The sequence below is a fragment of the Salmo salar genome, chromosome ssa18, assembly GCF_905237065.1.
Source record: "Salmo salar chromosome ssa18, Ssal_v3.1, whole genome shotgun sequence".
NCBI lineage: Eukaryota > Metazoa > Chordata > Actinopteri > Salmoniformes > Salmonidae > Salmo > Salmo salar.
Window position 1 is genome coordinate 81,807,453 of NC_059459.1, and position 10,720 is coordinate 81,818,172.

A 10,720-nucleotide genomic window follows, 5' to 3' on the forward strand; every position below is an offset into this window, starting at 1 on the left:
TTGTCGTGTTCTTCCAGAAATACAGAAAGTCACCTTGATGACAAGGTTTGGTGAAAGAGAGGCTTGACCCTCACAAAGGAAAGGCACGCTAGCTATTCACCCTCTCCCACCTTCTCTCCTCCTCACAAAGGAATGCTGCTGGTCCTACGTCATTTCAGGAATCACAGAAGTAAGTATTTAGCCATTTTGAACTATTTGTTTTTCAATGAAAACTCTACCTTTTTGTAATCATCTCAATGAATTTCATGTGTTTTAAACATGAGCTTGTCCAAGGTGTTGGACTTGACGACAGTTGCTATTCATTGGAGCTCTACGATCAGATGCCCAACATTCTGGGGCAAAAGGTCAATAAGACAGACAGCAGGGTTGGCAGTTAATTAAAATGAATGTAACATTCCAGAGCTTATAGTTAAAGTTGCATCTAAAGTCTATCTGGTGACATCACAATGATGACAAAAGGTTTTCCTGCTCATTATTTATCTCATTCTGAAATGTCATTGTGTTTCCAAGACATTATAATGCACTTCAGACTACATCTTCCTCAGCTTCAATTAGGTAGAATTAAGTATCTTCATAACCATATTGTGACCCAATATGCAACACATGAATGTGTTACAAAAGTTGAATACCTTCACTTTGAATTGACCCCAACCCTGTCAAACCGGTAGATGTTGGACAGGTCCAGCAGGTGTTGGGCTGGACAGAAAGTATGCAGAGGTTTGAAGGATGAGAGATAGATTGAGAAAAAAGAGGGAGGAGTCTGACTGGACGGGTCCTTAAAAAGGAGAGGGGGGAGAGGTAGAACTCAACTCACAGGCAGGACAGAGAGAGACCCAGTGAAGACCTCTGAAGAAGTGAAGCTACAACTGAAGACTTCAGAAGGTGAGATTTTTACATCTCTTCATCTAATACTGTCCCTGTCTGCGTCCCAACTGACCTCCTATTCCCTATGTAGTGAGCTACTTTAGACAAGGGTCCATATTAGCTTTGTGGCCCTGAGCTATTCTCTATTTAGTTCACTGTGGGTCCTGGTCCAAAGTAGTGCACTACATAGGGGATAAGAAGCCATTTGGGAAGCATCCATGTTCCTGTGTGCTAGGAGAATCTATTGTCTGTGGTTGAAGAGATGATACCTGGGATGACCAGGACCGAGTTGAGAAAATGCTGCCTTACCAGTTGCATCATTTTTGCAGCTAACACAGGGTTTCCTTAACCTCTCTGTCACGGATCCCTCCGGTACTGTTGCTCTTTCTGTGCACCAGTTTCGGAGTTCTACGTCACCGGCCTCTAGGAACTGAACTGTCATTACTCACACCTGGTCCCCATATTCTCCCCTGATTAGTAATTGTATAAGTTTGCCCTTTGTTCTCAATTGATTTATTGTTCCAATGTCCATTGGTAGTTGGTCGTGTGAGTACCTGTGCCTTGTTGTGTTAGCTTTTGTGTCGCTTGTATTGTGCATAGATGATTACGAGTCTTGTCCCGTGTATTTATTCGAGGTACTCAGGTTTCAGCCCTGTGTTTTGTATACGTGTTTTTTGGATATAAAAAAATATTGCATGCAGTGGGCATAATAAAAGTAAAAATAAAACACTTTGCTTTTATAGTTATGTGATGACATCACGTACCCCAACAAACAACGACTAATCAGACTCAATTCTCGCTAACTGTACTCAATCTGCTTTCAACTTCAAACGACACTTTTGTTTCCGCCATCTCCACCAACCTCCTCACATAACTCGAGGGAGGGGTCTGACTGGATGGGTCCTTAAAAAGGAGAGGAGGGAGACTTAGAACTCAACTCACAGGCAGGATTTCAGAAAGTGAGATTTCTACATCTGTTCATCTAATACTGTATGTGACCGTATCTCGAATAGCCCTCAATTGCCTATGAAGTGCACTACTTTTGACCAGAGCCAATAGTGAATATGTGGCCCTGCACTTGTTTTGAAGGATAATGCTAATTCCACAAACTCCCAATTACCCTCTGGACACGCCCCTCTCCTGCTAACTCACCACACCTGAACTCACTCTGCTAATCACCAATTCCTCTTCCATTCCTTTGGTATATAAGCAGCTTGTTTTGTCTGGGGTTGCTCAGAGTTTGTGGTGTCCCCGTTCCTTTATTGGGCCTGTTGGTTGGCTAAAGTAAGTTCCTGCTATTGAAACGGCTCTGATTTTCATTTCCTGCATTGTGGCATAATATCCTGTTCATCCTAACTTGTGTATTGTTATGGTGTTGCTAGTCCAGTATTAAACCTTTAATTTAAGTGTAAGGAAATTGTTACAGCTTGTGAGATGAGACAAGATCCAATGATGTTACCTGCTAGCAGAATGTCTTACATCTATAATCCTGTAGACTGTTCTGATTGGTTGCCATTTGCACTGCGTCTCAGTGAACTAGAAACGATGAAATGCTATTTTTACTTTCAAATCAAAAATGGATTCCATGTTGTACTCAGTTATCTAGCCAATCCACCTCACCATATGGGCACTGTGCTGGGCCAGAACGGAAGTAGAGGAAACATGGATGTGCAAAGCCAGAACAAAACATTGGCAGCCATATTTGGATGGGTAGTGTATAAACTAGATTTAGTTATTGATCAGTGCTGTAAATGGTGACTTACTAGAACCATCTAGTGCATTATGGATGGCTCTTCAGAGGTGGGACCCATGCTGCTAGCAGGTACCTCATTGAAAATAATGTAAAGTGAAAGTTGTCAAAAATATAAATAGTAAAGAGACACCCAAAAAATGACTTAAGTACTACTTTAAAGTATTTTTAAATAAGTTCTTTACACCACTAACTAACGGCCCGACAACGGGACCGCTCATTGGGTTAATGAGGCAACTAGTCACACCTGTGACAGGTCCTGTTGGAAGAAGTAGACCGTAACTCAGAGACACCCAGTGAATCCCTTGTGAGAGTGCATCGTTATTTAATAGACGATCTGCATCTCAAATTCTACCTTAATGTTATGTGGCCCTTGTCAAAAGTAGTGCACTATATAGTTGTGCCATTTTGTGGAGCGGCCCCCTGAATTTAAGAGCATAGACTTATCCGTACCTTTGCAGTAAATGGGTAGTCTCTGACAATATCTATAATGCTTCCCATTCCCTATGTAGTGCATTGTAGGCCCTCATCAAAGGTAGTTCACTACATAAGGAGTGAGGAGCCATTTGGGAAGGATGCATATTCCTGTGTGCCAGGCTAATCTATTGTGTGGTTGAAGAAATGATACATGCGTTTTGGCAGAAGACTAGTAGCACCGTGTTGCCCATACTTGGTTCTTGGGGTCCTCAGTACTGGGTTTAGAAAATTCTGCTTTGGCAGTTGATTAAGTTTTGACAGTAACAGTGGGTTTCCTTAACCTCTCCTCTAGTACCCACAGCCATTCCAGATTTAAAATGCTCAACTAATCTCGCTCTTGGTCTCTCTCTCAGGAGACTATCACCATGGCGATATTGACCATCATTCTGCTTGTCAGCACAGCTTTTGCTCTGGGAGGTAAGAGTGACGTAGCTCACACCTACTCACCACATTTTAATATAAACATTAGTTGGTGTTGCTCTGTCCTACTTCACACACATGTAGGTATTAATACGCAGGTGTGAATTGGAAATGCGTTAATATTCATAACCGGTTCTCCATGGGACACCCTATGAGGGGTCAGCCATTATCAACCTTGACACTGGAGAAATGAAGGTTGTGCCTTGCTGAAGGGAACATAGACGGATATATGAACTTGTCAGCTCACTGACTTGACCTACTGGCCCAACTCTCTAACTGCTAGGCTACCTGCCACTCCTCTACTTCCAGAGATGTATATTGGCGTCTAGATGCTGGACTGAGGTATACTGATATGAATGGTTTGATCATTCAACTGGATTTACGATAGGTTTGTTTAGCAACTATCAGGAAATAACACTGATACAATTTCCAGTCTTAGTATCATCAGCTGTTATATGGAACACAGAAACAGAATTGACTGCACAGGGCTTTTAAACAAGTAGCAGAACTTCAATATTTAGGTTGCATCTGAAACGGAACCCTATTCCGTATGAACTTCTTCTGACCAGGGCCCATATGGGACGCAACCCAAGATTCCAGAAATGTATATTCTGTCCGTACATTTTCCTGTAATGTGATGTCTACATTACAATGTATGTTACCTGTGTCCAGATGCTATGATACGACCCTGTGAGGATGCTAGAGATGCCGCTAAACATGGCCCACCTGGAGCCTACGTCCCCACGTGTGACGACAATGGACAATACACCCCTGAGCAATGTTCGGGCTCTACAGGTTAACAGTGACGCACATGCACACGAAATTCACTTGAATGTGATAATTCAATGTGTATATATTGTATATGCAACATGTCTTTCTGGTAGGTTACTGTTGGTGTGTGACCAGCTACGGACAGAAGATCCAGGGTACAGAGACCCCACCAGGCACTGCTATCAACTGCTAGCAACTGTTCCCCCAAGGTGTGTGTATATAATCATTCACTAAATGTTACTTCTTGCAGCTGGTTCTTGATGTGTCTAATTGTAGATGAAAGGTGTTGGAACTAAAGATGTAGAAGACTGACAGTTGTCTTTACTGTTCTACAGGAACTGATTCACATTCCATACAAATAAATACATGACGGAATCCAGAGATTAAACTGTATTTACTTACTTTATTGTTGGTGTGATATGCTGAACAATTTATCTGAACCAGTCCATTTCTGGGAAATAGAGGAAGGAGTAGGACTGTATTACCACCACAGCGGCGGTTACAGGACATGAAGACAGTCAAATTCCACGTGACCATGTAGTAGTTAGGCTTCTCCAAGCTCTGATGCTGGTGATGGTCATTAGTAGCCTGGTACTCAGCACTCTATTGTCCCTCTAATCACTCTGACAAAAGTTGGACAGCCGTTAAGGGGGTTGTGGGGTTAGTTTACACAGGCAAGGCCTTTTTAATGCCTATGGCTCTTGGGTCCATGATATGGGGCATCAGCTTACTCAGTGACACCCACAGAACACAATTGAAAGAGTTTACAAATATTAGCATCCTAACTCTGATTGGAGGACTTGGACTGTGGAATCAAATCTGTCAGTATTTCCTTTGTGGATTTGTCTTTATATGGCAGCTTTCATTCTCTATAGACATCAACATGTCATTCCAATATATACAGGAGTTCAGCAGAGTCCACAATCAGAACCATGCTACTCTGAGGCTGAAGAATTGTTCCAGGCCACTGAGGGATGAAAGACCCCTTTACTGAATCTACATCTTCACATTTCACTAAATCATTGCGTTGTTTGCTTCATGCATTCTATCATCCTGTAAAATAAATGACATGCTCTTCGTCATTTGCTGCCATCTGATCTTTTAGGGCCAGACTATGATCTATTAATGGTTAGGGTACGTCATGCCAATATTTGGAGGCAGGGAAGTAACTTGTATGAAAATGGTGGCTCAGTTGGTAGAGGATGGTGTTTGCAACGCCAGGGTTGTTGTGGGTTCGATTCCCACGGGGGGCCAGTATGAGAAGAAATGTATGCATTCACTACTGTAAGTCGCTCTGGATAAGAGTGTCTGCTAAATGACAAATGTACAGTATTAGCTAGCATTAAAGTATCGGTTATTCACGTCATTGCCCTATATGAACAGGACATCCAAGAAGTGAAATGAATAACTTCAGAGGGTTAAGTAAATGTTCAGCCTATAATTTTCTAACTAGTTTATTTTATAACTAAAACACACATGACCAGAACAATGTGGGCAACTGCTCGTCAAACATCTCATTCCAAAATCATGGAGTTGGTCCCCTTTTGCTATAACAGCCTCCACTCTTCTGGGAAGGCTTTGCACTAGATGTCGGGAACATTGCTGTGGGGGACGTGCTTCCATTCAGCCACAAGAGCATTAGTGAGGTCGGGCACTGATTTTAGGCAATTAGGCCTGGCTCGTAGTTGGCGTTCCAATTCATCCCAAAAGTACTCGATGGGGTTGAGTCAAGTTCTTCTACACTAATCTCGACAAACCATTTATGTATAAACCTGCACGGGGGGGGGGGGACTGTCATGCTGAAACAGGAAAGGGCCTTCCCCAAACTGATGCCACAAAGTTGGAAGCACAGAATCGTCTACAATGTCATTGTATGCAGCAGAAGACCATTATTCCTCCACCAAACTTTACAGTTGGCACTATGCATTCAGGCAGGTAGCATTCTCCTGGCATCTGCCAAATCAAGATGTGTCCGTCGGACTGCCAGATGGTGACGCGTGACTCATCACTCCAGAGAACGCGTTTCCACTGCTCCAGAGTTCAATTGCGGTGAGATACACACCGCTCCAGTCGACTCTTGCCGTTGCGCATGGTGATCTTAGGGTTGTGTGCGGCTGCTCGGCCATGGAAACCCATTTCGTGAAGCTCCCGACAAACAGTTCTTGTGCTGACATTGCTTCTAGCGGGCTGTTCTAAACTCGGTAGTTAGCGTTGCAACCGAGGACAGACGATTTTTACTTAGGCGTTACGCGCTTCAGCACTCGACGGTCCAATTCTGTGAGCTTGTGTGACTTACCACTTCGTGGCTGAGCCGTTGTTGGTCCTAGACTTTTCCACTTCACAATAACAGCACTTACATTTACAAACTAACTTGTTGAAAAGGTGGCTTCCTATGACGGTGCCACATTGAAAGTCACTGAGCTCTTCTGTAAGGCAATTCTACTGCCAATGTTTGTCTATGGAGATTGCATGGCTGAGTGCTCGATTTTATACACCTGTCAGCAAGGGGAATGTTGCGACAAACAAAAAACATCCAATCAGTGGCAGTACTTTAGGGCGAAAACAGCAAGTTGATGAAAGAAAATGTCAGGTATCATGCAAGCTGGACAATTGAGTGGAAAACATCGCCTGGCCCGATGAATCTCTAAGCAGCATCAGTCCACGGCCACATCCTGCCTGGTGTCAACGGTACAGGCTGGTGGCGGAGGTGTAATGTTTCCCTGGTACACGTTAAGTCCCTTGATACCAAATGAGCAATGTTTCCAAGCCCTGAAGAACTCAAGCTTTTCTGGAGGCAATGGGGGGGATCCAACCCAGTATTAGATGGGTGTACATGTCTTTTCATTATTTAAACTGGTCTACCTTCAGATGAGTCTTGTGAGGCTTGTGTGAAAAGCAAAACAACCGCCATTTTATCTTTTGATGGTGGGGTCATAGTGTCTTTTGAAGAATGTTTAGGGATTTTCACCCTCATTATTCCCAAAAGGTCTTAATGATGAAATGCCTATTTATGTTTTAAATGTGAACATGAATTAATGCTGCCACTTTAGTTTACTCATGTTTTATTCTTGTACGGAAACTTACTTGATAGGTCTATGTCCTCTCTGTGATTTTAGTCTTGTTTGACACGTTATGTTCACACTTTATTAGAATACTCATGAAACGCACAGTTATTTTTGGGTAACACTTATTTTCTCTCATACTCCAACCCCATTGGATGCATTGAACGGATGTGGTTGGAGCAATGTCTACATAGAGGTGCAGGTTGTGAACACTGAAAGCTCTGACGAGGGCGATACGTACAGCTTTAGAGCAGTCAGACTAGCATAGTGTTCGGTGTTCTTTCTCGTCTTATTCAAAACCATGCACCTGCAAATAGATGTGCGAGTGCCTTTTGAATCCTAGTCAGAGTACAATAAAAATGTGGGGTTTAACTAGAGTTCTAAGGTCCGCAGTTCTTTGAACAACCTTACGGTTCTTGGCACTGAAAATTTGGACTTGCATGTCACCTCATGATTTTATTTTCTCTCCAAGGATCACTTACAAGGGGTTCTTCAAATTGTAACTAGGGGGAACTCCTAAACGATACTCCAGGAACCTGCACCTGAGTGGCACAGCAGTCAAAGGCACTGCTGAGTGGTGACAAAGGACAGGCATAACACTTAATGACCTTCTCAGTTCTTTAACACACAACTTAAGAAACATTTATAATCAAAAGAACTTGGCGCAGTCAAGCATGGCACTTGCCAGGGTTGTGAGTTGAGTCCCACAGGTGACCAGTAAGAAAAGGTACTAACTACAACGAATCAATCATGTTCAATAACTCATGAGACAAAATAGTGTACACATTTTATTGGCTGCAGACAACTCCAACATTTGTGTAGTAACTGAAACTTCATTTAGCAGCAACAATATTTGACTTTACCATGAAGTATTAAGGATGCAGACACTACGGAATAGCATTGCTGCTTTTAATGTATAGTCTGGCGAAGCGGCAGGAGTCTCAGGGAGCACACCGAGGGCAAGCTCCTTCCACATAAAGCATTGTTCCAGCGCTTTTGACCTGAAGATGAAACACAGAACCAAAATAGTCAGCTGTACACAGACACACAACAGTAGGAAAGTATACATGAGATTCAATTGTTGAATGAACTGGGAATAAAGTTTAATTTGATGACTGGATCAATGAATGATACTGGGATTACTGTACCTCCAAAGTTGATATGAATACAGGCCTCTCTGGCACCAGCATCAGGCCTTCCTTTTGCCCAGTTCTGGTGATCAAAGTCGGAGCCATCGCTCCAGAACCACCGCCTGTCCTGAGGGGGGGAAAGTGGGATTTCAGAATACAAACTAAATGTAGTCCTTCCTCTACCACCTGAAACAACAAAACAGTTAAAGCTACCACTACTTCAAAACCCTCCGACTGGGACTGTTGCTTGTGTAACGAACAACGTGGAGCCTAATCCTCACATCCGCAATCATCCCAATGCATTTCAAAGACCACACACATGTTTACAAGAAGACTGTCTGGAATTGATCACATTTATACTTAACTAGAACCGTTTCACATGTGTATAAAAGCCTCCTACTGAAGTTGACAGTTAAATGTAATTTAGTAGAGTCTCATCTAGAAGGACTTACAGGATCAATTAGGTTAAGGGCGTTGCTCAAGGGCACATCAGATTTCACGGAGTGAGCTCTGGGATTCAAACTAGCAGCCTTGCCTTTATTGGCCCCATGGTCTTAACGGCTACTCTTGATATTTTGTATGGAACCCATTACAGTAGCTGTTAACAAGCAGCAGCTCCTCTTCCTGGGGTCCACACAAAATAGCATTAAACAACTAACACAGAACTACGAAAAATAATTACAGGTGCCTACATGCCACACCTCACGTTTATTTTTTGAATCCAGGTTTGCTCTTCACTTGAGCAATATGAGATGGAACGGAGTTCCTTGCAGTAATGGCTCTATATAACACTGTGCTTAATGGTCCCACCTTAACAGAATAAAATCCGCCAATCCAGGTAGGAGGGAAACCAACAGTCTTGACCAAGACCAACGCCTGTAGAAACTCATCCTCCTCGGAGCTGTGCACAGATGACAGGTTTGCGCCAAGGTACTTCAACGTTGGGTACAGACACCAGTTTATCACCAAGGGACACAGTTCCGCTAGAGAAGAAAGTATTTATTTAACTAGGCAAGTCAATTAAAAAATATTACCTACAGTAATGGGAACAAAGACATTTCATGTATTAGCCAGTGTTGCTGAGAATTTGTCTTCTGGACTTGACCATCACAACTAATTAACCTTTTAAAAACATTATCTTAAAGATATTAGTTCACCTCAGTCTTAAACCATGTCCTGTGGGTTCTAGTATACAGGAGGCACGACTCCACATTAAATATGTATAGAAAATTCCCATCTTAAAGGGAAGTTCAGTATTTCACATCAGTCATGTGTTGCCATTTAAGAAAGTATTACCGTTAAGGTAATGTCAAAGAGCTAATTTCAACTACACTTCCCCTTCAAATTCACAGTAGATAGTAAGGGTTATACCTCCGCTTCAGGCCAGCTCCTTGTAGTCTTTACAAACATTAAGCAGCGTGATCCATATTTGGTCCAACCGGAAGGACACAAGTCTTCTTCTAGAATTGAATCTGTAAGGAGAAGTTACATACGGCTTTAAAGGCCAGTGTACAAATCACAGCTACAATGTTATTTGTAGATCAGTCAGTCACCTATGCTACAAGAAAAATACAGAATGAGTCAAGAAGAGTGGACTCTTACTTGCATCTCCTAGAGCAAAGGCAGCACTGAGAATCAGAAGACTAGTCAACATGGTCATGGAGTCTCTTGAGCGAAACAAAGAGTGAAGCCATCAAAACCAGGTTCAACTCCACATACAGTAGATTAGAACAGGAATATGTCTGCTTTTCTAAATGCCATCCTATTCCCTAAGCAGGGCTGAGGAGAATATCTGGGCAGGTATTTCTCTCCACTCATTCAGGAGTAATAGAGGCCTAGATTCCAAATGTAGAAATGCCCTGCAGTTTTGGCTATTGAACCATATTCAATTCTGGTTCTTTTATTATCCAACAAAAAATAAAAGCATAATATTAAAGGCTGGCAGATAAGGCTTAGTGGCTTATAACACCAGTAGGTAAGGTGAAATGGCCATCAGGAAAGGCTGTGATAACATGTGGTGCTGGATCGAATACTCCACATTACCATACGACTGACCAGTAAGCTACACCACAGCCCAATATTATACCAATTAATGAATCAAGGTATAAGGTCATTCCATAGCAACAGCTTGCTAGACATGGTTCTATGAGGTACCTGCTAGCAGCATGGGTCCCACCTCTGAAGAGCCATCCATAATACATTACATGGTTCTGATAAGTCACCATTTACAGCACTGATCAATAACT

General features: G+C 42.5%; 2 protein-coding genes across 3 annotated transcripts; one reads left to right on the forward strand and one right to left on the reverse strand.

Annotated features, from left to right (window-relative positions):
• The first annotated feature begins 789 nt into the window (after positions 1-789).
• On the forward strand, positions 790-5,364 carry LOC106578177 (equistatin). 2 transcript variants are annotated; one of them, XM_045701678.1, is made up of 5 exons: positions 790-882; positions 3,445-3,508; positions 4,184-4,306; positions 4,396-4,491; positions 4,618-5,364. In XM_045701678.1, exons 2-4 carry the CDS (start codon positions 3,457-3,459, stop codon positions 4,473-4,475), a joined length of 255 nt encoding a protein of 84 aa, XP_045557634.1. In that variant the 5' UTR covers positions 790-882; positions 3,445-3,456; the 3' UTR covers positions 4,476-4,491; positions 4,618-5,364. The 2 variants fall into 2 exon arrangements, with proteins under 2 accessions (XP_045557634.1, XP_045557633.1); XM_045701677.1 differs by lacking the exon at positions 790-882 and adding an exon at positions 2,120-2,148.
• Positions 5,365-8,119: 2,755 nt separating this feature from the next.
• Positions 8,120-10,134, reverse strand: LOC123728673 (ladderlectin-like). Its single transcript, XM_045700616.1, has 4 exons — positions 10,077-10,134; positions 9,285-9,457; positions 8,493-8,601; positions 8,120-8,345 (listed from the first exon to the last, which is right to left on the reverse strand). Exons 1-4 carry the CDS (start codon positions 10,132-10,134, stop codon positions 8,254-8,256), a joined length of 432 nt encoding a protein of 143 aa, XP_045556572.1. The 3' UTR covers positions 8,120-8,253.
• Positions 10,135-10,720: the final 586 nt, after the last annotated feature.